General features: G+C 36.4%; 1 protein-coding gene and 1 long non-coding RNA gene across 2 annotated transcripts in view; both read right to left on the bottom strand.

Moving 5' to 3' along the window:
• The window catches only part of LOC125653633 (uncharacterized), a 29,147-nt gene extending 5,049 nt beyond the window's left edge, over positions 1–24,098 (bottom strand). The window contains exon 1 of the long non-coding RNA XR_008797285.1: positions 23,993–24,098. This is a non-coding gene — a long non-coding RNA (uncharacterized LOC125653633). The remainder of the gene's footprint in view (positions 1–23,992) is intronic.
• On the bottom strand, positions 5,818–7,569 carry LOC130048493 (allatostatin-A receptor-like). The gene is made up of 2 exons (XM_056145337.1): positions 7,423–7,569; positions 5,818–7,002 (listed from the first exon to the last, which is right to left on the bottom strand). Exons 1-2 carry the CDS (start codon positions 7,427–7,429, stop codon positions 6,059–6,061), a joined length of 951 nt encoding a protein of 316 aa, XP_056001312.1. The 5' UTR covers positions 7,430–7,569; the 3' UTR covers positions 5,818–6,058.
• Positions 24,099–25,950: the final 1,852 nt, after the last annotated feature.

Below are 25,950 nucleotides of genomic sequence, written 5' to 3'. Positions count from 1 at the left end.
ACTGGATTCCTAAACTACATAAAAACCCTTACAAACAAAGATACATTGCTGGATCCAGTAAGTGCTCTACCAAGCCCCTATCTTTGCTCCTCACGAAAATGTTAACAGCTGTGAAGGAGAAACTTCAAACTTACTGTGCGACTACATATGCCAGAAGTGGTGTTAATCAAATGTGGATTCTAAAAAATTCTAAAGAACTTTTAGTAAACTTGAAATCACAAAATTTTTCCCAAATCAATAGCATTAAAACCTATGTCTTTTCAACACTATACACGACCATTCCTCACGATAAATTAAAGACTAGACTTTTTGACATCATAGACAGTTGCTTCTTCAACAAAAACGGAAAACGGAAATATTCATATCTAGTGATCAGTCAATCAAAAACTTACTTTGTTAAACACCACTCTGATTCCACGCACAAGTACTCTGAAGTTGAAATAAAAAATATGCTAGAGTTCCTCATTGACAATATCTTCGTGGTCTTTGGTGATCAGGTCTTCCAACAGTCTGTTGGAATTCCCATAGGCACGAACTGTGCTCCTTTGTTAGCTGACCTGTTTTTATATTCATATGAAGCAGAATTTATTCAAAATCTTCTACGTGAGAAGAAAACATCTCTCGCTGTGACCTTCAATTAGACTTTTAGATATATCGATGACGTTTTGTCTATTAACAATGATAGCTTTCATTCATATGTCGATTTGATATATCCCTGTGAGCTCGAAATAAAGGACATCACAGAGTCGTCCACTTCTGCTTCATTCTTAGATATTTTATTGAAAGTAGACATTAACGGCAAACTGACAACTCAACTGTATGACAAACAGGATGATTTCAGCTTCTCCATCGTCAACTTCCCACATTTATGTAGCAATATTCCATTATCACCTGCATATGGTGTTTATATATCTCAACTGATTCGATATGCAAAAGCTTGTTCTGGGTATAGTCAGTTTTTAAATCGAGGTAAGCTACTGACAAACAAGTTGATGGTACAGGGATTTCAACAGTCTCGATTGAAGTCAGCATTTCGCATATTCTATGGTCGTTATAACGATCTAGTTCGTCAATACAACCTCGCATTGGGTCAAATGCTGTCTGACGTGTTTCATACCGATTGTTAAGCCGTTCTTGGCACACTGATTTGACTGCGGATAACTCCGTTTACCTGATCAGGATATGGGGCTCACGGCGGGTGTGACCGGTCAACAGGGGATGCTTACTCCTCCTAGGCACCTGATCCCACCTCTGGTGTGCCCAGGGGTCCGTGTTTGCCCAACTATCTATTTTGTATTGCTTGTAGGAGTGATGAGATTGATCACTGTTCGTTATCTTCACCTTGCATTGGTCACTTTTGATGATGATGGAAATTGGTTTTGTGTGAAGGGTTTGTTGTAAAACAGTATTATGCTGATGGATTATGGAGAGAGTTGTGTTTATAATAAGATATGTAATTTTGTCACGTTGCTATGAAAAAAAACACGGCTGAAGAAGACCGGTAACACGGCATATTTCTACAAAGTGTTTAGAGGTTTATTTTTTATATTTTACCTCCAAAAAATAGCGCGCTATATGACTATAAATAAACAATCGAAAGCGCTGCACACAATAAAAATGATACAGCATGTTATAAATGTAGTAAAAGGAAAATATAATAGCACTAAGACAGATAATATCAAAACAATGCTAGAAAAACATCAATAATGTGAAGTAAAATTACTAAAATCTAAAACATGATATGCATGAAAAAAGTCCGACGCCGTACAATCGAATGAAATAAAATACAATAGTTGAAATAAATATACAATTATACACTTGAAAAAGTCATGCTAAAATGATGGTGAAGAAACCATAAAGATTTAACCACCTATAATACTACATGTAATAATATGCAAGTTTAAAAAGATGTGTTTTTAAATGTTTTTTTAAAAGTGTTCAAATTCTGACAACAGTAGAGGATATCAGGCAGAGTTCCAGGGTGTAGCTGCTTCCACATCCAAGCGCCTGTTTCCATATGTGGAGGTTAGATATCTAGGTCTAAGTAAAGTCAGTGAATTTTCAGATCTTAGGGAACGATTTGGTTGGTAAATAGTGATCACCTCCTCCAAGTATTCTGGTGCCATTTTCTGAGTCACCTTGTATGCGTAGAGGATAATTTGAATTGGCTGCTCCTGTCAATAGGAAGCCAATGTAGAGAAATCAGCACTGGAGTTCTGTGATTACTTCTCTTAGTACGAGTAATGATTCGTGCTGCCATATTCTGCATCTGCTGCAGTTTGCCAAGTCGACTGTGTTAATACCGAAAAGAAGAGCATTGGCGTAGTCGAGCCGATATGTCACGAGGGCACATACTAGGGTCTTGCACGCATCTTTTGTGATGAGAAATCCTATTCGTCCGATGTTACGTAGTTGATGATAGCAAGCACGAGACACATATAAGATTTGCTTTTGCATGCAAAGTGTAAAATCCTCTGCCGCCACTTATCATTCTAATGCCATGCTTCCTGATCCTGACGTTGCTCGATTTGTCTTTCTGTTTGCCAGAGAAACACCGGCATTGTTCTGGATTTTTACGTGCAAAGAGATTGTTCTGTGTAATTTATTGTTAAATTCTGGACCCTCTTGGATATACCGCCCGAAATTTGCCCACAGCCCTCAAACGGTTTTATATCGTGACAATTGGTGACATTACATCTCCTAAACGTTTGCTTTAAAAGAGATGCAGCAGCAATTTGTGATCAAAAAAACTTTTTAACTTAAGCTTGCATGTTTGTAATATGTTGTTTAGAGTATATTTACGCAGTATTTCTTTATTGTTTTCTAACCAACAGTTTTGATTGTTTGTATTCCTCATGGTGGGTTGATAGGTTGATTGTTTATTGTTTAACGTTCCGCTCGAATTTTTTTTCTCTTATATGGATACGTCACCATTATCGGTGAAGCATTGCAAAATATTCGGCACTTACGGCCTTTTAGGACGGGGGTCTTTATTGTGCCGCACCTGCTGTAACATGGTGTTTCTGTTTTCACGGTCTCATCCGAAGGACCGCCCCGTTTACACGCCTCTTACGACAAGCAAGGGATACTGGGGATCAATTCTAATCCGGATCATGATTATTTCGCATATTTGCATACATACTAATTAAAGTACTACATATGTACATGCATGATATGTTGACGAATTTGCATTTGGTGGAAATAAAGAAAGAAAGAAAGTCATTCAATGCATGTAGTACTCAAGAAAAGGATTTCAACAAAATAAAATTTCGGAGGTACACACATGTCCGTCGTAGCGCAAATAAATGATTATTTACGGTATATCAAAGTTTGTACATCTTCAAATTGTTAAAGTTCTCACTTTAGCAAACTGTATTAAGTTGTTTATGGTAATGCATTATTCGTTTTAATAACTTGCTGTCTTAGTGTGTTTATGGAGTTATATTTCAAATTTGAAAATTTTCATTTATGTCACAAACGTTAAGTGAATTACTTCAAATCTGATTATCATTTATGTATGAATGTTACAAGCTTTCAGTGAATTACCTCAAGTTTTGACCTTAGCATGGTACTTACGGTTGTTGCAGTGGGATGCCCTTATCGTTACAATACCTTTCATTACACTTTATGATGATATTCAAAGAATCCGTACATAGCTTTCATTTGTAGTATCGGAGACTTGACGACGAAACAGTTATGATCTATAATATGTTTGTGAAGTTTTAATTTTTTACATATTGAATTTTTTAAGGCATTCATGGGATATGAACCCTGAAATCAACTTGTCCACTGAGCTAGGTTATTTCGTATTACATAGCATTATCATGTATGGTCATTTGTCAACTGATTGAATTTTTTTAATCTTTAAATTTCTTAAAAACAGTTGTTTATTCTATTTTTGATTGACAGTTGTGGTTGAGAAAGTCGAAGCCATAATTTTTGTTGCTGACAGACATATTGTAGTAAGAGAGATTTTTGGCGAAAATCAAACCTGTAATCCATGTCATGTGCAGTGGAGCTCAATAACCATTTCAAAGGAAGACAACTACTTTCATTTTCCCTTCCTTAGAGTAATCCTTCAGAATAATACAGTTAATTTTATTGGTCGATGGCTGCTCACGCGAAGGGAGGCAATTCATGATGTCTTCCTCACGCTCAGGATGACAACTGTGTTGTCACCCTGCAGAGGATAAAGTATTATGGCACAAGCGAGACAGTTCTATTGAAATTTATTGAAAATGAAGGGTGAAGATAACGAACAGTGATCAATCTCATAACTCCTACAAGCAATACAAAACAAATAGTTGGGAAAAATATATACGGGATCGTTAATCATTAACTTCAGCGTCAACATTACGGTCACAAATAACAATTCAGAAGAACATATCCTCATTCTCATGCAGTTTTGCATTTCACTTGATGTTAACGTTTTTATTTTGAAATACGTTAGGAAAAGTTTAGATTTGATGTTATGTTTTACGTCATTCTAATGTGACGTCACGATTGAATGCTTTCTCTCGATCAACTTTCTCAAACCTTATTATTTGCTTTCATTAGTATTATATCTATTTAATGTATGACATTGAGTGTAAAACAAAATAGGGCATGTAGTTGAAGGTAACATTGATTTCACCCCTCGAAAACTATTGAAAATTTATTGGAATTTTCTGCAGAGAAAGTCGTTACGAATTTGGTGACGTTTTAAATCAAAAATAAATATATAGTACAAGTCAATACATGTGTGATTGTTTTTTAACATTCAGATTATTCAGGATAATAAAACTGTTATAGACTGCTTAGCAGGAAGACATCACAAATTATCAAGTCGTAGCGTTATCACCCGAGGGAGCATAGGCGCTCTCGGATGATGATCCTACGAAGATCTGGTGATTTGTGATGTCTCCATGCTAAACAGTACACAATCGTACACTCTCAATTACCTATATATGATCTCACAAGTATCTACACATTTTGTTGGACAAAATATTTTTTAACATATACTGAAAAGAAAAATGTATAATAACATTTCAAAAGTGATTATGGAAAACCATTGCTGTAATTGTGAATTTTTTAAGAAATTGTTTATGAAATTAAGAGGGAGAAACACGAAGCTAATATCCTCAGCATTTGCGAGTATAATGTAAATTATCACAAGAAATATTTTTCTGTATTTCTTTTATGTATTTGTAAATGTGTTGTAGGTTGCCACTATATATTGGCAACTATAGTTCTATTTTCATCACCCCCATACAAATATCATATATTAATAAAGGCCTAAACTAAACGAACGCCTTTCCCTGTTACATATTTTTGTTAGGGAAGCTACATACAGTCCGCATCCATAAGTGTCATATTTTTTCAAGAAACTGGATGAATCGGAATCGACTCTGGGCTCTGATAACAGAAACAGTTTGACAACATGACTACATGTACGTGTTGACTGAACTTGATTGGTTGGTGTACAGTGATTGGACCAACGTTTTATTGCTATACAGTCTCAGTCATTTTACAGACAAAAGACAATGGTGAAATTATAATATCCATCAAATGTCATCCCCATATTGTAATGGCATGGGATTTACAGTTCATTCTAACTAAATTATTGTTACATCCAAGAATACATCATCAATTTATTGTAGTAATTAAAGGTAATTTCCCTCATCTTTCGTCGTTTGACATATACATTGTATGTTACAAAGTAACATTCAATGGAATACTAGTCACACTTAGTACTTGAAAACGTAACACACATTTACCTGGGAAGAAATGTACTGAGCGAGAGAACACAAATATGCAGAACAACAAAATATTGTAGAATTTATTTGGTATCTAACATTACATGAACCAATGAAGAACCTTTATACAAGTCAGTCATATATTTGTTGAACATAGCCTCTGTTGATTTATTAATTGTTTTAAACTTTGTGTAACATTGCTTGATTCCTGAAGATTAAGATTTTTTGCAGCATTGCTTGATTCCTGAAGATTAAGATTTTGTGCAGCATTGCTTGATTCCTGAAGATTAAGATTTTGTGCATCATTGCCTGATTCCTGAAGATTAAGATTTTGTGCAGCATTGCTTGATTCTGTGAAGGACTTTAAGACTTGGGGGAGAAAAAAAGAAGTAAATTAATGGATTAACAGCATTGTTCAAAAGCAAACATAATGACACAACAGATACAGTGTAGTAAGAAAAGAAAATATGACATACAGCGGGCTTGAAATCTATAGAAATACATAAAAAATATATAATTATACCTGTTAACATTGGAGTGGTACTCAATAGATAAATCACAATGATTATAAATATCATCAGGGACATTTTTTTCGAAATTGATAAGTGTTGTCCTGATGACAAATGTCCCGTCTTATTTAGTTTGAAAATTTTGATAATATGCAAAACCACAATGAGTAAAAACGGTACAAATGTGACATATATACAGAATATCATTTCCAAAACAGAACCATCCTTGGCAGTGATATTATCATGCATTTCCAACAAAATCATTAGGCAGTATAGAGATCCAGTTAGTATTCCTGCAAACCACACTCCTCCCGACATTTTTAATACGCTTTTTGTGGTGATTTTTACACTTTGCAAAGGCTTAGTGATAAATACATAACGTAAATATGCAATCAACACGATATGAAAGTTCGCACCGTGTAAGAAATAAAACGTCACTGTTATGTACATATTCCAAAATTGGTATCCCATGACATTTCTAATACCGTTAATCGTGAACACGTAACGCGAACACACACATAGCAAATCAGCAACAGAGAGACAAGCTATTGCCGTGAATGTCGGTGTGCGAAGTCCCTTCCTTGTTGATACAAGAATGATTACAATAGTATTACCGATCACTCCGATAACAAGGAAGATTGTTGAGATGATTGTAATTAAAGCCCACAAAGAATCAGAAATGGTTTCTAGGGCTGGTTGAACCGTAGCATTGCTATAATTCAATAAAGATGACGTATTTGGAAGTCCGAACGTCAGCTCTGTAAAATAGAGGAATCGGAATAAATATATATATATATATAAAAGTAACCATTATCTATATATTCTATCTGTTTATCATATATATATATATATATATATATATATATATATATATATATATATGATAAACAGATAGAATATATAGATAATGGTTACTTTTCGCAATGATCGGTAAAAGTATAGGTAAAAAATAAAAATGAAACACGAAGACGTTTAGTAAAGCTTTAGCGCTTTCTTCTGAAGATTTGAAATGAAAACGCTAAAGCTTTACTAAACGTCTTCGTGTTTTATTTTTATGTTTTACCTATATATATATATATATATATATATATATATATATATATATATATAATAAACAGATAAAATAAAATAACCCCTCCATATATTGTAAGTCATGATGATAGGGTCACTATACGTACCGTCCATGAGAATTGAAAATGTCTTTTACAGAAGCCGTCCGTATTCCTTCAATTTTGTTTTTCAATATTCCAATTTTTGAGAAAGGATTAGATGCAGTACATGTATACATATAAAATATATTTATATGCGAATATGTTTACACAGTCACTGAATGTAAGCCTGAATACTAAATCTGAATTATGCTGTTAAAGAACAATACGAACCATTGATAATTTCCAGTACACTAGCTTATTATAAAATTCAAGGAAGAGATAAAAAGTCCAACATATAATGCAGTGTGTTTTTAAAACATAAGTTGTCAAGAAGCATTCATACGACATTCTTGAACAGATATGTGTTGTTAGCTTCAAAATACAATTTTTAATAAAAATCCGTGTTGTTTGCAATGTTTTATCCTGTCAGATTGGAAATGACAATCCTATTGGGCAAGAAGCGAGATATTCCAAGAATAAAAAATCAGGGGGGTGTAATAGAACATAATTATCGCATTCTAGTGTGGTATATAATGAAACACACGCGATGACAATGTGGTATTATTGTTTTATATTATTCTGCTGACTTTGGAAGTTTCTAGTATACCGGTCCCTAGAAGCACGCTAATTTGCATGAACAATTAGATACCTTGCCGTTGCTAAACGAAACATAAACACGCCGTCATTTGCATTTTCACCTCTGATGCTGAGCAATGAAAATTGTATGTTAAAGATAAAAGCCCTACGGCATTTGAGTATGCTAAACATGGGCTTGGAGGCGGCAGTCCCCGACAAGTCAAAAATAGTTAAAAATTACCTTACTTTACAACATGAAATCATTTAAGCTCTTGTTTGGATTAATCAAATCGAGGGGTTGACGAGCGTTTCATTGTTTGGCAATTGAGGGTTCCTTTGATGAAGTAAGGTTAGATACGGGTATTTTATGCATATCTAATGAGTTATAGAAAATTAAGAAATGGATCTTGACAGCCTGTTAGATATGTACTTGATCGAACCTGGTATTTTTTTTTTACAAATTGGAAATTGTATTACATTTAAAAACGGAATAACCTTTGTAGTTCGATCAAATATGAACTGTACAGCCAAAAAACATACTTTGCTGCACGACTTGTGAAGGATATGGCGAAAACTGCATAGGACAAACCGGAAATAATGTATCCGACCGAATACGTGTCCATAAATAGCAAATTAGGGACCCCTTTGTTAGTTTAGGTCCTCTACACGTTTGTCAATGCAGTGATCTACGAGACAACTGAAGTGTCATGACACTTACGTTATAGAAAAGAAAGAGCACAGTTGTTTGCGAAAATCTTTTAAGATCTTTTCGTTTTTGTTTGCTTTTTAAAATCTTTTTATAGGCTATTAAAACATAAATAACCATACAAGCCAACCTTCATCCTTGCATTCACACCGTTGGGAAAATAAGAACATGAGTAGCATTTTGAAATAATAGCAATTAATTGATACAAATTATTAAGTCATTCAAAAAGACATTTTTATTTTGATCACCTTTTGATAAAGACATTTGTGTCGATTAGAATTTTCATGTAAATAGTGTAATTGTAAATATCCTAAAATATCATTACACGTGAATGGTAAACCTTTCCTAGAGGTTGAAAATATTTGTGCATCTATTGACCAACAACAAAATTACATTAATAATCTTTTCATGTTCATTCAATAGGCAAAACATCGTTGTTTGTAAATCAAATTGCACTTTTTCCCTGTCTTTTGTAACATCCAGAAAGAAAGACGTGACCAAATTCTTGCAAAAAGTACACAGTACTGAAATAAATGTCTCCGTTCACACTACGTCATAGCCGTGGTCATATGGTTAAGAAAGTACTCGACTTTATGAATGATTATGTCCGTATTTATCAACCAATCGGGAAGCTTCCATATTTCGTGGTTGGTTATATGGTTGTATATTGTTTAACGCCCCTCTCGAGAATATGTCACTCATAATTTTGGAGATGAAAAACAAAACCACTTGGAAATCATTGAATAACTCGTAAAGGAATTATCTGAGTATTGTCGATTGGGAAATATCATAGCATAGCCAATCAAAATAAGGTTATTGATACATGCAAGCATATTCTCATTTTGTTAATTAGGGCAGATTGCATTTGATAGTTTGTTATTTACTTGACTTGATTCTAAACGAATGATCTGTAAGCGTTTTGTCTGTTTTTATTTGTAAACAAACGCTATACGTTTTACCTGCGGGTACATCCATTCCCAGTTATGTACATGCCCACGAACAACACCACCACCAAACTACCGCAACATGTCCACGAATATCATTGAACTACCGCAACCTGTCCACCAACACCGTCACCACTAAATCACTGCGATCTGTCCATGAACACCGTCACCACTAAACTACCGCGACCTGCCAACAAACAACATTACTGCGAAACAACCTGGCCTATCCACGAACACCGTAAGCACCAAAGTACCGCGATCTGTCTACCGACACCGTTACTACTAAACCACAGCGACCTGCACAGGAAAACCGTCACCACTAACCTACCGCGATCTGTCCACGCACACCGTCACCACTAAATTTCCGCAACCTGTCCACCAACACCGTCACCACTAAACTACCGCAACCTGTCCACCAACACCGTCACCACTAAACTTCCGCGACCTGCTAACGAATACCATCACGGCGAAACAACCATGCCCTGTCCACAAACACCATCACCAGCAAAGAACCGTGAACTGTCCATAAAAACCGTCACCACTCAACCACAGCGACCTGTCCACGAACAGCGTCACCATTAAACTACCGCGACCTGCCCATGAACACTGTCACAACTAAACTACAGCCAGCTATCCACGAACACCATCACCGATAAAGTGCCGCGACATGCCCCTGAATACTGTCCCCACTAAACTTCCGTGACCTGCCCGTGAACACCGTCACCATTAAACTACCGCGACCTGCCCATGAACACATTCATCACTAAACTACCGTGACCTGCGTATGAACACGGATACCGCTAAACTACCACAAACTGCCAGCGAACACCATCACCACTAAACTACCACGAATTGTCCACAAACATCGTCATCACTAAACTACCGCGACCTGTCCAAAAACACTGTCACCCCTAAACTACCGCAAACTGCCTGCGAACACCGTCACTGCTAGAATACTGTGCTTTGGCAACGAACACTGTCACCACTAAACTACCGCCACCTGCACTAGCTGTCCACGAACATCGTTACCACTAAACTAACAAGAAATGCACATGAACACAGTCATCACTAAACTAGATTTACCTGTCCATGAACACCGACACCGCTAAACCACTGCAAACAGTCAACGAACACCGTCACCGCAAACTCCTGTGATCTGTCCACCAACACCAACACAGCGAAACCAGCCCCACCTGTCCATGAAGACCGTCTCCACTGTCCGTCCATCATTCGATATTCAGATTTACTGCTTTTATGTCATAATGCAACGATTGGATTCCCTGCAGCGTGTTTGTTATTTATGATATTGACAGAGTAAGATATCAATTTACCTGAATTACGAGTCACATTCCATTGTGCCAGTTACGCACAAAGACATATTTCCGTTATCGGAAATTAAAAACACGCAAAAAATAGTAATACATGATTATAAACATTTATTGAAGCTGATAACAATATAGTTAGATTAATAAGATTATCAATTTACCCTTTACAACAAAATACTCGTTGGTGTTCCCTGTTGAATATATATATATGTATTTCATGGTTGGGCAAATGGTAGTCATTCATTTCCCATAAGATTTAACACAAATCTGTAGCTCTCTTCCTATTTCACTATGTTGATTTAAGACAAAAACCCGCCAACTTTTGCGATGATGATTCCGTTTCTTGATCCATTTATTTCTTTTGAGAAACATCTCGCAGATTCAGTTGTACATACATGGTGTCTTGGAGTGGGGGAAATCCGAGCAGGTTTTTGTATAGCCGATCGGGTTCAGTCTCAGAGCCGTACCAATTCCGTATTTTTATTAAGTACGGGAATGTAAAGGGCATGTATATCTGAATAAAAGTTTTACATTTTGTATAGTCATCGAATTTGTTTTCTCTCATGTAGCGTTTTCCCTGTAAAAGTCATTTCCCCGTAACGTACTTTTCAATTTCTAGTACATTTGTGACGTCTAACCGAGCGGATTTACCAAAATTATTCAAATCCAATAAATAATAATACACTAAAGTAAAACTATTTTCCACAATTTAAACTGAGCGAAATGATCAAAAAATGATTTGTTCTGATTCGTGGGATAAGCCCAGATAACTTATGAGAACCGTTAAAGAGACAGAAATAATAAAACAATCAATTACAACTTTGAGACGGAGCAATGATTCGTAGCTAATAAAAAACTCTAAATGGGATGGAAAAAAATGTTGATTCAGGTGCTGGCTCACTTAACTAAGTATGTATCTTTTACTGTCGAAATACGCATCTGGTACATCAAAATTGGTACCGTATATTAAGTTTTACATTATGACTACTGGGTCGAGGCCTCTACTGGTGGACTGTTAGTCGCCAAGGGTCTCTACAGCTCAGCAGCTAAGTACTTCGTTACTAGCTTGAAAATATGGATGTATATTTAATTGCTGTGATAAAATATAGAAATTCATTTCAAAATTAAGGATTACCTCCCTCATACATACCTCTTATCCTTGAACGAATTTGGCTCCACTTTTTGGCATACTGTTTTCCCCTATAATAGCTCTAACAAGTATGTTGTCATTTCGGATTTCAAAAATTTCATTTGAGCATCACTGAAGAGACATTATTTGTCGAAATGCGCATCTGGTGCATCAAAATTGATACAGTATATTAATTTTTACATTATAAAGATTATCCTTATTATTAGGGAGATAGGGAAGGAAAAGCTTGTTCAGCCACGTCTAATCCCTGTCTTGATTAAGGTGTTTTTAGCTTGTCTTCTACCAACGAAGTGAGGAGCTGCAGTGACTGCGCTCTTTATATACTACCTAGACTGATTTTGATTGGTTGATAACTGTTCTTGATTTTAATTGCATAAAAGAGTTCTAACATATTGATGCAAGGTGAAGATAACGAATACGTCGGCGGAGGAGCTGTATAGGTGGCGCTGTACGGTACCGTGCATTGACGGGTGGCGGTATCCCCTACTGAACATGTGTGTTTCCGTATAGATGTATTTGGACGGGAGCCATTGTATAATTCAATGTGGTAGTTGGATATGGTTGTTGATGAAACAATCTTGTTTGTTGAACTGCAAAGTAGAAGAAAAGACATCTTATATGACATCCAAAATAAATTTTGGTTCTCTTCAAATCAAACAGAACCATGATTTCGGTTGTTGTTTTTTTTTGTTTTTGTTTTTTTGTTGTTGTTTCTTTTTACAACGTTCAGCTCTCGTTAGATCTTGGTGTGTTTTTTTTCATGGTCAATAAAATTCTGCCTCATTCAGAGGAAACAAAAACTTAAATACATATATTGATAGTGAAATCCTGCCATCATTAATCGCTCAATATATTGATTGCATAATGATTTAAGAACCGAATATAAAACTAACAGTTGAAAACAAAATCAATCACCTGTATTTTGGTACGTCACCGAGCTATTTAAATTCGCGACTGGCCATTCAAATCTCGACCTCGTTCGGAAGTGCAGCTCTTGATACAAACACAGACAAAGACGAATATCAGCAATCCAATAGCCGCTAACACCCCGATGATAATTCCAGCTATTGTCCCGTCACAACTAGATCGAGCATTTTCAAAGGTAGATAATAATGCCATTGAATTAGCAAATAAATATGATAAAGCAGTTGATTCCAATTCAATGTTAGGTGAAACTAAAGAGTCGGTAATCGGTTCAATATTGCGCAATGTAAGGCGTAATTCCGCATCTTGACAAGTTCCCTATGTAAAACTTATACGGTACCAATTTTGATGCACCAGATGCGCATTTCGACAAATAATGTCTCTTCAGTGATGCTCAACCGAAATGTTTGAAATCCGAAATAACTATGAAGTTTTGGAGTTAAATATAGCCAAAACCAGCGTGCCAAAAAAGAGGAGCCAAATTCGTCTAAGGATAAGAGCTATGCATGAGGGAGATAATCCTTAATTTTGAAATGAATTTCTAAATTTTATAACAGCAATTAAATATACATCCGTATTTTCAAGCTAGTAACGAAGTACTTAGCTACTGGGCTGTAGAGACCCTCGGGGACTAACAGTCCACCAGCAGAGGCCTCGATCCAGGGGTCTTAATGTAAAACTTATACGGTACCAATTTTGATGCACCAGATGCACATTTCGACAAATAATGTCTCTTCAGTGATGCTCAACCGAAATGTTTGAAATCCGAAATAATTATGAAGTTTTGGAGTTAAATATAGCCAAAACCAGCGTGCCAAAAAAGAGGAGCCAAATTCGTCTAAGGATAAGAGCTATGCATGAGGGAGATAATCCTTAATTTTGAAATGAATTTCTAAATTTTATAACAGCAATTAAATATACATCCGTATTTTCAAGCTAGTAACGAAGTACTTAGCTACTGGGCTGTAGAGACCCTCGGGGACTAACAGTCCACCAGCAGAGGCCTCGATCCAGGGTTCTTAATGTAAAACTTATACGGTACCAATTTTGATGCACCAGATGCGCATTTCGACAAATAATGTCTCTTCAGTGATGCTCAACCGAAATGTTTGAAATCTGAAATAACTATGAAGCTTTGGAGCTAAATATAGCCAAACCCAGCGTGCGAAAAAAGTGGAGCCAAATTCGTCCAAGGATAAGAGCTATGCATTAGGGAGATAATCCTTAATTTTGAAATGAATTTCTAAATTTTATAACAGCAATTAAATGTAAATACGTATTTTCAAGCTAGTAACGAAGTATTTAGCTACTGGACTGTTAATGTATTTGATTGGTGGATATTTTTAAAGTCACGACCTTGAACGAAGTGTATATCAAAATTTCCCGGGAAAAAGTCAAAAGTCGTTATAAGTAAGCGCAATCGAATTTTAGACACACCACATTTTCGGCTTTAACGATCGACTACACGAATATTGAAGTGATATAGGAAAAGTTAAGTGTCCAAAATACATATATCAATAACAACCAACGAAGTATTTCCTCGTAATATGATCTAAAACATCTGCATCCCTACACCGGAAGTCTTGTTCAGAGAAAATTCGGGATTAATTCTCAACAGTCTCAATGTCAATAATAGTCTTAAAGGACAGAAAAAACGTGTACAGTGTGTTGCGATATATATTTTCTTTATTTAAGGAACGACTTTAATTCTGGGGCAAGTTATACGAGTATAACCTGGTTTGGGTCAGTTTACGCTTTATAATCCGCGAAGCGGATCATGAAAATGCGTAAACTGACCCAAACCAGGTTATACTCGTATAACTTGCCCCAGAATTAAAGTCATTCCTTATAATTTAATGCAAGAGACAAAAATGCTAACCTTCGTTTATTAAAATGTATATAAACTCGGAAAAATACAAGTCAACCAAGCCGCGCAATGATTTACTTAGCAACAGCGACACGAAGCGTCTAGCTGCGAAGCCAAAGGTCGCCATCTTTAATCTTAGTTCTACGGAGCCTAGCCATTTATCAAAATATTGTATCGAAAGTGAAGTTTGTAATGATAGAAAATATGTGTAGACTATCCATGTAATGCGTATTTCGCTGCCCTTTAGAGATAGAGATCGACTTTGAAGTCGCTCATCTCCGACAGATTGAGAAAATACGGGAAATTACATTGTTTAGGCATACCCAAAATACATCTTCATATATTAGAAAATGCAATAATTTACGGCTTTCAACTCTGTGAAAACTTCTACTCAACGAAAACTTACCCTTGTATGCAATGTTGTCGCTAATAGTAAATCCGACACAAGAAAATATGTAAGCAAGTAACAAATAGCGATCCACATGTCAATGTGTCTGACGTCATGTGATAAAATGTGACGTATGAATTTTTGTTTGCTTTGTTGAAAGACGGATCAAGGAACAAAACAACGCAGCCCCCCCCCCCCTTTTACCAGTGAGAAATGTATTTCAAAATGAACAGGGTAATGCTTACTTGGCAAATCATTAATTCGAATATAATATCTTTGTTTTAATCTATTATTAGTATTATTCGACCATACATACAGAGAAAGATGTTTTACAAAAGTGATTTGGGTACAAGTAAGCGTAGATGCTAATATTGACAACGAGAAAACGACATGTGTATCAAACCGCAGTATCTTAATGTGCACGTTGACTTTCTATTCCGTAGAAGGCTGAAAACAGTGCTGTGATATAAATTTAGAGAGAGAAAAAAAAAAGTTCCGACATCTGGTTGTCAAGGGGGTGTATCCCCATACCAAACCAGGTTATACAAAAATAACTTGCGTTCCTGAATTGGAATTTGACCAATCAGAGACAAGGATACAATAAAAATTAAATTATTCTATATTGTCTTTAAATAACAAAACATGCCTACGGTTTATTGAAATTGATATTTGATTTGCTCTTAAGTATTGCCGACATCGAATGACTCTATAGTCTAGATCTATTATTTCAGAACTGAAACAAAATCATTACATGTATTATTAGGTAAAATGTATCTTCCAAGAAATACACCTTTACTGTGTAAACTTATACAGTACCCGCAACGTTATTCTTGACATGATAAACGATAGAACACGATACACGCACGGTAGGATAGGATACACGCACGATACGATAGGATATACGCACGATGCGATAGGATACACGATAAACCTGATAAACGCAAAACCTGATAAACGATCTTCACGATAGACCTGATAAACGCAAAACACGATAAACGATCTTCACGATAAGCGGAAAACCTGATAGAAATGTTGTAAATTTAGAAACGGTTCAGACGGAACGAAATTTTGATACCTACAACATAATTACATTATGTTTACATTATGTTGATAATAATATTGAAGGATTTCAATGTTCATTATATACCTACATTACGGACAAAGCGGATTTCTTGTTTCCCGCGTTCTCGCGATGGGAAAAAATCTAACGCGGTAATCTATAGGTAACTCAGGAAGACCGCGTTCTCATCGCGGGATGACTATCAGCTACCTGTCCCCGTCGTGGTAACATTTGTTTAAAACATTGATCGGTTTTGTACCATATAATTTCTTTAATCCACGGTCGTACGTTTTTTTGGTGTTTTTTAATGCCATCACAGCTAAAATTTAAAAAAAATAATAAAATATATACGGCATTGAATTCATTATTTGATATCTATATGAATTTTATCAGCCAATGATTCTAAAACTTATATTGTCACTTAATGTTTAATATATAGATTATACAGGGAATTAACTAAATGTAATATAATGTAGTGATATCATGCTTCAGTAGCTCTCTTATGCTAATGTATATTACCTTGAGTATGAAATAAAACCAAGTAATATTGTGCGTGTAGCGAGGAGGGGGTTATTTTGCATCAAGCTCTAAGTTCACGGCTCATTCAACATCTCAAGTTATTTTCATAACGACCGCTTTAAAAAAATCAACCGCACTACACCTGTTAGATATTTTTACACTATGATTGATAATTGATAGTCATAAGTAATTGGAACATATTTATTTGAATTGATATTTTGTTAACAAAACATAAATATACTGTTTAAAAAACATAAACAAAACCCGGCTTGTTTTAAATTCGCAATTTTGAAACGCTTAGTGTGTAAAAAAATTCAAATAATCATCAAAACCAACATAAATTTCCAGTATCTACACGTACGAGTATTGGTACATGTGTACATGTACAAGGTATATAAAAAAAAAACAACGATGACAGCGGAATCGTGCCCAGTTGAGCAGAATTTTGGGGGATGCAACACCCTTGCACCCTTTTAAAACTTAATCTTCTAAATGTGTGAAATACAATGTCCCTGAGAATGTTAGCTGTCAAAACACGGGTGATACACAAAATCAGATATAAGGACGCGCACAAGTTCAGCAGTTGCTATATAAGTAGCATACACGTGAAAAAAAAATCGGAAGAAAAAGAACCATTATTAAAATATACATGTATGTGATAAACAATGTAATTTACTGATTTTTCCTTTCAAATCGGAACTCCCTATTTTTCTGTTAGTGTTAATTACAAATAACTGTTTCTAGACAAACAAATGTTTATGAACTTCAGAAGGAGCTTTCAGATTTACTGTGCTCGGTTTACTGTCCTACTTTCCAGACTACTTAGAATTAAATTGTGATAAATTTTCACTCTCTCTCTGGGCAGACAAATAGCTCTTCTTCTGCCTTAAAATCGACAACTTTATGTTCTCCTTCAAATATACCGTCTTTCCTCGATTCCTAAAAATAGCTTCTTTAACAAAACGAATAAAGGTTTCGGAAAGTATCGTACTTTTTCATTAGATTTTATATACGATCCCGATAGTTTCCGAAGCTACACGATAAACGATTTTCACGATAAACGGAAAACCTGATACACGCAAAACACGATAGACCTGATAAACGCAAAACACGATAGAAAACGGAAAACCTGATACACGATAGGATAGGATACACGCACGATACGATAGGATACACGCACGATACGATAGGATACACGCACGATAGAGCACGATAGGAATGTCAAGAATAACGTTGCGGGTACTGTACCAGAGCATTTGCCAAGTGAGATTTATGACAAACCATCAAACGAGATTGTTTAAAAAATTACAATATCGGCGGTGAAGCATGATAAATTACCATAATTTGATGTTTTTTTCAAGTTGCTGACTGTCCCATAAGTGGTGACTTAGTTTTATTTTTTGGTTATTTTACTAGTATAGATGCATATATGTTACCTAGATGTCATAAAATATAGAATTTGACTTTTCATTAAATGAATCAGTCTTGAGACGCTTTTAGCTGGTTTTTGTAAATCAAAGTGTTTCATATTCCACACAGGTGTTATACTAAATTGGCTGTCATTTCATTAAATATTGTTGTATCAAGTCAATTTTTTCTGTATTGATATTTAAAAAGGATCCAAAAAATACCCACAGTTAAAAGCATTTTAAATTTTCATGTTAACATTTTTGACTGGCATTGCTACAGTTAGTTCCCTTACCGTTGCTAAACGAAATGTAAACAAGCCGTCATTTGCATTTTCACCTCGGATGCTGAGCAATGAAAATTGTGTGATAAAGATAACAGTCCAACAGCATTTGAGTATACTAAGCGAGGGCTTCGAAGTGGCAGCCCCCGACAAGTCAAAAATAGTTCAAAATTGCCTTACTTTACAACATGAAATCATATAAGCTGTTGTTTGGATTATTCAAATCGAGGGGTTGACGAACTTTTCATTGTTTGGCAATTGAGGATTCCTTTGATGAAGTAAGGTTAGATACGAGTATCGTATGCATATCTAATGAGTTCTAGAAAATTAAGAAATGGATCTTGACAGCCTGTAAGATATGTACTTGATCGAACCAGGTGTTTTTTAAAACCGGAAATTGTATTACATTTAAAAACGGAATGACCTTTGTAGCTCGATCAAATATGAACTGTACAACCAAAAAACATACTCTGCTGCACGACCTGCGAAGGATGTGGCGAAAACTGCATAGGACAAACCGGAAATAATGTATCCGACCGAATACGTGTCCATAAATAGCAAATTAGGGACCCCTTTGTTAGTTTAGGTCACCTACACGTTTGTCAATGCAGTGATCTACGAGACAACCGAAGTGTCATGACACTTACGTTATAAAAAAGAAAGACCACAGTTGTTTGCTAAAATCGTTTAAGATCTTCTCTTTTTTGTTTGCTTTTTAAAATATTTTTATAGGTTTTTAAAACATAAATAACCATACAAGCCAACCTTCATCCTTGTATTCATACCGTTGGGAAAATAAGAACATGAGTAGCATTTTGAAATAATAGCAATTAATTGATACAAATTATTAAGTCATTCAAAACGACATTTTTATTTTGATCACCTTTTGATAAAGACATTTGTGTCGATTAGAATTTTCATGTAAATAGTGTAAATGTAAAGATCCTAAAATATCATTAAACGTGAATGGTAAACCTTTCCTAGAGGTTGAAAATATTTTTGCATCTATTGACCAACAAAGTAATCACATTAATAATCTTTTCATGTTCATTCAATAGGCAAAACATCATTGCTTGTATATCAAATTGCACTATTTCCCTGTCTTTTGTAACATCCAGAAAGAAAGACGTGACCAAATTCTTTCAACAAATACACAGTACTGAAATAAATATCTCCGTTCACACTACGTCATAGCCGTGGTCATATGATTAAGAAAGTTCTCGACTTTATGAATGATTATGTCCGTATTTATCAACCAATCGGGAGGCTTCCATATTTTGTACTTGGTTATATGGTTGTATATTGTTTAACGCCCCTCTCGAAAATATTTCACTCATAATTTTGGAGATGAAAAACAAAACCACTTGGAAGTCATTCAATGACTCGTAAAGGAATTATCCGAGGATTGTCGATTGGGAAAGATGACAACATAGCCAATCAAAATAAAGTAATTGATACATGCAAGCATATTCTCATTTTGTTAATTAGGGCAGATTGCATTTGATAGTTTGCTATTTACTTGACTTGATTCTAAACGAATGATCTGTAAGCGTTTTGTCTGTTTTTATTTGTAAACAAACGCTATACGTTTTACCTGCGGGTACATCCATTCCCAGTTCGGTACATGCCCACGAACAACACCACCACCAAACTACCGCAACATGTCCACGAATATCATTGAACTACCGCAACCTGTCCACCAACACCATCACCACTATTTCACTGCGAGCTGTCCATGAACACCGTCACCACTAAACTACCGCGACCTGTCAACAAACAACATCAATGCGAAACAACCTGGCCTATCCACAAACACCGTAAGCACCAAAGTACCGCGATCTGTCTACCGACACCGTCACTACTAAACCACAGCGACCTGCACAGGAAAACCGTCACCACTAACCTATCGCAATCTGTCCACGAACACCGTCACCACTAAATTACCGCAACCTGTCCACCAACACCGTCACCACTAAACTTCCGCGACCTGCCAACGAATACCATCTCCGCCAAACAACCATGACCTGTCCACGAACACCATCACCACCAAAGAACCGTGACCTGTCCACAAAAACCGTCACCACTCAACCACAGCGACCTGTCCACGAACACCATCACCATTAAACTACCACGACCTGCCCATGAACACCGTCACAACTAAACTACCGCCACCTATCCACGAACACCATCACCGCTAAAGTACCGCGACCTGCCCGTGAATACTGTCCCCACTAAAGTTCCACAACCTGCCCGTGGACACCGTCACCATTAAACTACCGAGACCTGTCCATGAACACATTCATCACTAAACTACCGTGACCTGCCCATGAACACGAATACCGCTAAACTACCGCAAACTGCCATTGAACACCGTCACCACTAAAATACCGCGAATTGTCCACAAACATCGTCATCACTAACCTACCGCGACCGGTCCACAAACACCGTCACCACTAAACTACCGTAAACTGCCAACAAACACCGTCACTGCTAAAATACAGTGCTTTGGCAACGAACACTGTCACCACTAAACTACCGTCACTTGTCCACGAACATCGTCACCACTAAACTACCGTGGCCTGCCAGTGAACACTGTCACCACTAACCTACCGCGAAATGCCCATGAACACAGTCATCACTAAACTAGATTGACCTGCCCATGAACACCGACACCGCTAAACCACTGCAAACAGTCAACGAACACCGTCACCGCAAACTCCTGCGATCTGTCCACGAACACCAACACAGCTAAATCAGCCCCACCTGTCCATGAAGACCGTCCCCACTGTGACCATGAAACGAGCGTGACATGTCCATCATTCGATATTCAGATTTACTGCTTGTATGTCATAATGCAACTACTTGTATTGGATTCCCTATAGCATGTTTGATATTTATGATATTGACAGAGTAATATATCAATTTACCTTAATTACGAGTCACATTTCATTGTGCCAGTTACGCACAAAGACAGACTTCAGTTATCGGAAATTAAAAACACGCAAAAAATAGTAATACATGATTATAAACATTTATTGAAGTTGCTAACAATATAGTTAGATTAATAAGATTATCATTTAAACTTTCCAACACACTACACGTTGATGTTCCCTGTTGAATAGATATATGCATTGCATGGTTGGGCAAATGGTAGCTATTCATTTCCCATAGGATTTAACACAAACCTTTAGCACTCTTCCTATTTCACTATATTGATTTGAGACAAAAACCCGAAGTTAAATGTATTAATTAAGAATACGAGTATACTGTTTGCAAGGGGGTGCTCAACGTGCGGAAACTACGAGATCTTTCAGAAATGTAATTCATTTGAGGACCACGATTGAATTAACCAATCATCATTTTTACCAGCCATAGTGATCTCTTTATTAAGTATCCATCTTATGTCTTTGAAGTACCAGATTCCTCAGACGAAGGAGTGAACCGGTTTACATTTTACCCACTGGACCATGCGTAGTGAACACAGAAGAATAGGTCGGCGGAGGAGCTGTATAGGTGGCGCTGTACGGTACCGGTGCATTGAAGGGTGGCGGTATCCCGTACTGAACATGCGTGTTTCCGTATATATGTGTTTGGACGGGAGCCGTTGTATAATTCAGTGTAGTAGTTGGATATGGCTGTTGATGAAACAATCTTGTTTGTCGAACTGCAAAGTACAAGAAAAGACATCTTATATAACATCTCTCCAAACCAAACAGAACCATAATTTTGGTTTGTTTGTTTATTAGAACGTTCAGCTCTCGTTACATCATGTTGGGGTGTTTTTTCATGGTCAATAAAGATCTGCTTTATTCAGAGGAAACAAAAACTTAAATACATGTATATTGATAGTGAAATCTTGCCATTATTAGTTGTTCGATATATTGATTGCATAATGATTTAAGAACCGAATATAAAACTAACAGTTGAAAACCAAATCAATCACCTGTATTTTGGTACGTCACCGCGCTATTTAAATTCGCGACTGGCCATCCGAATCGCGACCTCGTTCGGATGTGAACTCCCTTGCAGTTCTTGATACAAACACAGACAAAGACGAATATCAGCAATCCAATAGCCACAAACACCCCGATGATAATTCCATCTACTGCCCCGTCACCACTAGATCGAAAATTTTCAAAATTATATAATCCATGTGATAGAATATGAATCAGCAAATAAATGTGATAAAACAGTTGCTTGCAATTTAGTGTTAGGTGAAAATAAAGCGTCGGTAGTCGGTTCAATATTGCGCAATGTAAGGCGTAAATTCAAAAATCTTACGCTTGTGAACAAAATATTACAATGTAGTACCCCCCAAAACAAACCAATTTTCGTCAATAAATAATATAGAGTCTGGAATATCTAGATATATGGTAACTAGCGGTGTACAATTTGAAAATTGTGCAATTAATGCTGATGAATTGTAAAAACTCAGTACTATAGAGTACTTGTCACATATATATTTGTTATTATCTCCTCGCGATTCGATATAGTAACGGAACCGTTCGTGTGTAGATGAGTGTCAGTATGTGTGTATCTCTGAGCTTGTATCCACAGTTTATGTCCGATTGATTTAATACTTTACTTATAGCTTATATGCTACTAAAGAATCGAAATGCCTTGTTCATTATTAGGTCAAAGGTCAAGGTCACTTGTGTGGGACTTGTGTCACATGTCGTGTTCGACTGATATGGTGCTGCACATATAGCTTTGTTATCAAGAGAGGACAACCTCTATTGGTTTCAGACTCAAAAGGTCAAACTCACTACTAAGAGTTTGTGGAGAGAGAGAGAGAGAGAGAGAGAGAGAGAGAGAGAGAGAGAGAGAGAGAGAGAGAGAGAGATGTAGTAGTATTATACCACAAATATATTAAATATATAGGTACATACTGTCTCTAGCAAAAATACTTACATGTAATAGTAGTTGTAGTCATAGTAACTGTAACTGCAATAGTACCTGTCATAGTACGGTCCGTAATAACAACCCGCCAATGCGAAGTATACACCTGTGAACATAGAGACGATTTTTTTAACACTGACTATGTGTCTGCACAACAATAATTAATGTCTTGTCTATGCATACATGTATGATGCTTTCTGAGATGACTACAAGTGTATTTTTGCTTATGCTTGATTTTCTTCTAGTTAGAGATGTAAAGCATAGAAATATGGATGCAGGTGCGATATTCACTGTCAAACTGTGATTGGGCTGCTCAAGATCATGTTAATTTCCATTACCGAATTACAATGTCTCCCGTTACGATAAATAATGGGAATTTCAAAAGAACACAGTCGATATCTACAACTTGGCGATATTTGGAAAATCGATCAGAGTTTTCGATACCATGTAGAATTTTATCATTGTATCATTAAAATCTACAACTACGTATGTACAATTAGTAAGCGAATTATATTCAAGAACTATCAGAGAAAAAAATAATTTACTTACCAAAGTTCAAGAAAACTGTAGACGTAATTTCTAATTCTCGTAACATTTTTGCTGCATGTGGTTTCGCAGAAACACAGTGTCGTCGCTAACGATCCAATACTCTCCCGAGCACCAGGACATATACAAATACTGCAAATGGTCGATCACCGGTACTTTAAACACACGATCAAACTGGTTTTGCCATTGCCATTTTGAAACTCGTAGAAATATATAAGAACCATACCATTCTTTACCTTCAAGATTTCGCCATCGTTATTTTTTTCTATTTTATTTATTTAATACCCCCATGGTACGCCGATTTAGGTAGACCTCCGGGGCACTGACTGATGGCTAAGCCAAGGGCTTGTAGGGTCTTGTAACGACGACCAGATAAGAACTTTTTAAGTTTTGGAAAGAAAAAGTCGCATGGGGCTCGATCTGGAGAGTATGGTGGTTGTGGCAAGACGGTAACCTTCTCCTACTTCATAAATTGCTTCACAAGTTAAGATGTATGTAATGGAGCATTATCATGTAGACGAACATGCCTAAATCCTGACACGGCGTCGTTTATGATAATATTTTTAGAGGTTTTAGTGAAAGGCAAAGATAACGAACAGTGAACAATCTCATAACTCCTAAAAGTAATAAAAAACAGATAGTTGAGCAAACACAGACCCCTGGTAATACCAACCTGTAACACTTTTGCCCTTCGGCACCGGAACTTGTACGGCTTTATCATCACATGAAAAATATATAATATAAAGAACCTTCTCTTTGTTTATGGTTTTTTCTGGCAACTACAGGCCTTCTACCGTGTTTAGTTAGTTATCTTTTGTTTCCAATTTTTCTTACTGGTTTGAAATAGTGAACCCATGTTTCGTCATAAATAACAATATTTGCAAATTGTCTTTGATTGAATTTGGGAAACATTTTCAGCAATTTCTTAGCAGTTTGTACTTGTACCCGTCTTTGGTCATCTGTCAATATATGCGGTATTCAGCTGGCAGAAGTATTTCGTACTTTCAAATTAAATTCAAAATGAAATGCACCCGTGATAGAGATATGCCATCAGCTTTGCCAATATCAAGAATCGTGTATCTGCCATTACTTTCAATTATTTCCCTGAATTTTGAGACATTTGCCTTACCTGTTACAGTTCCAGGTCGGCCAGATTTTGCTGCATCTTTGACGGACTCTGTGTCAGTCAGAAAGTTCTTTCTCCACCTACCAACTGTCTCATAAGATACCTTATCAGACCCATAAACTTCCATCAATTTGGTAAAAATCTGCATTACCGGATGACCGAGATTTGTGAGAACTTTCATATAAGCTCTAATTTCTTCAATATTCTCAACCCGTTTCCCAACCAATTTTACAACAGTGGTCAACGACTGGCTCTATTGAAATTGTTATAAGTTCAAAACTATGGGAAGCTGAAGACTCGTATCTATACTGTTGGAAAGGTATTGAATCGAGCTATCCACAGAATTGTGCAAAGCGTTATCACGCTGTGGTAAAATACACATATCGAACTGCCTTAGTATTCGTATAATTTCTGCCTTTTTGCACGGAAACTTCATGTTTCAGCAATTAAAAGCCCGGATGAAACAGAGTACATTGAATGTGATGTGACACTGGTGACGAATTTTGCATATTAACCCATCACTGGTAACGAAGTTTGCCTATCAACCCATCATGCCGGACAAGATCAGAAGCTTTGGATCTATCGATGAAGACTGCACCATGTACTGCCTCTTTTTCATTGCTGTTGTGACTTCGACTTTTAGCTTAAAGCTGACATGAATTAATAAATATAGTATAATTCTATATGTCCCCCATATTTCTTTGCTAATCCGCCATATTAGTTGGATATTCTATTGTTATATGTATCAGGGTTCGCATGGTATATAAGGGTACGAGTTGTGCTACGCTTCACTTCACATCAGTGTCTTCGATTTACCTGTGCGGGTAGCTTCGAC

This window comes from Ostrea edulis, chromosome 7 (genome assembly GCF_947568905.1).
Source record: "Ostrea edulis chromosome 7, xbOstEdul1.1, whole genome shotgun sequence".
NCBI classification, from domain to species: Eukaryota; Metazoa; Mollusca; class Bivalvia; order Ostreida; family Ostreidae; genus Ostrea; species Ostrea edulis.
The sequence above is the reverse complement of the archived record's forward strand: the minus strand, read 5'-3'. Positions and strand labels throughout refer to the sequence as shown.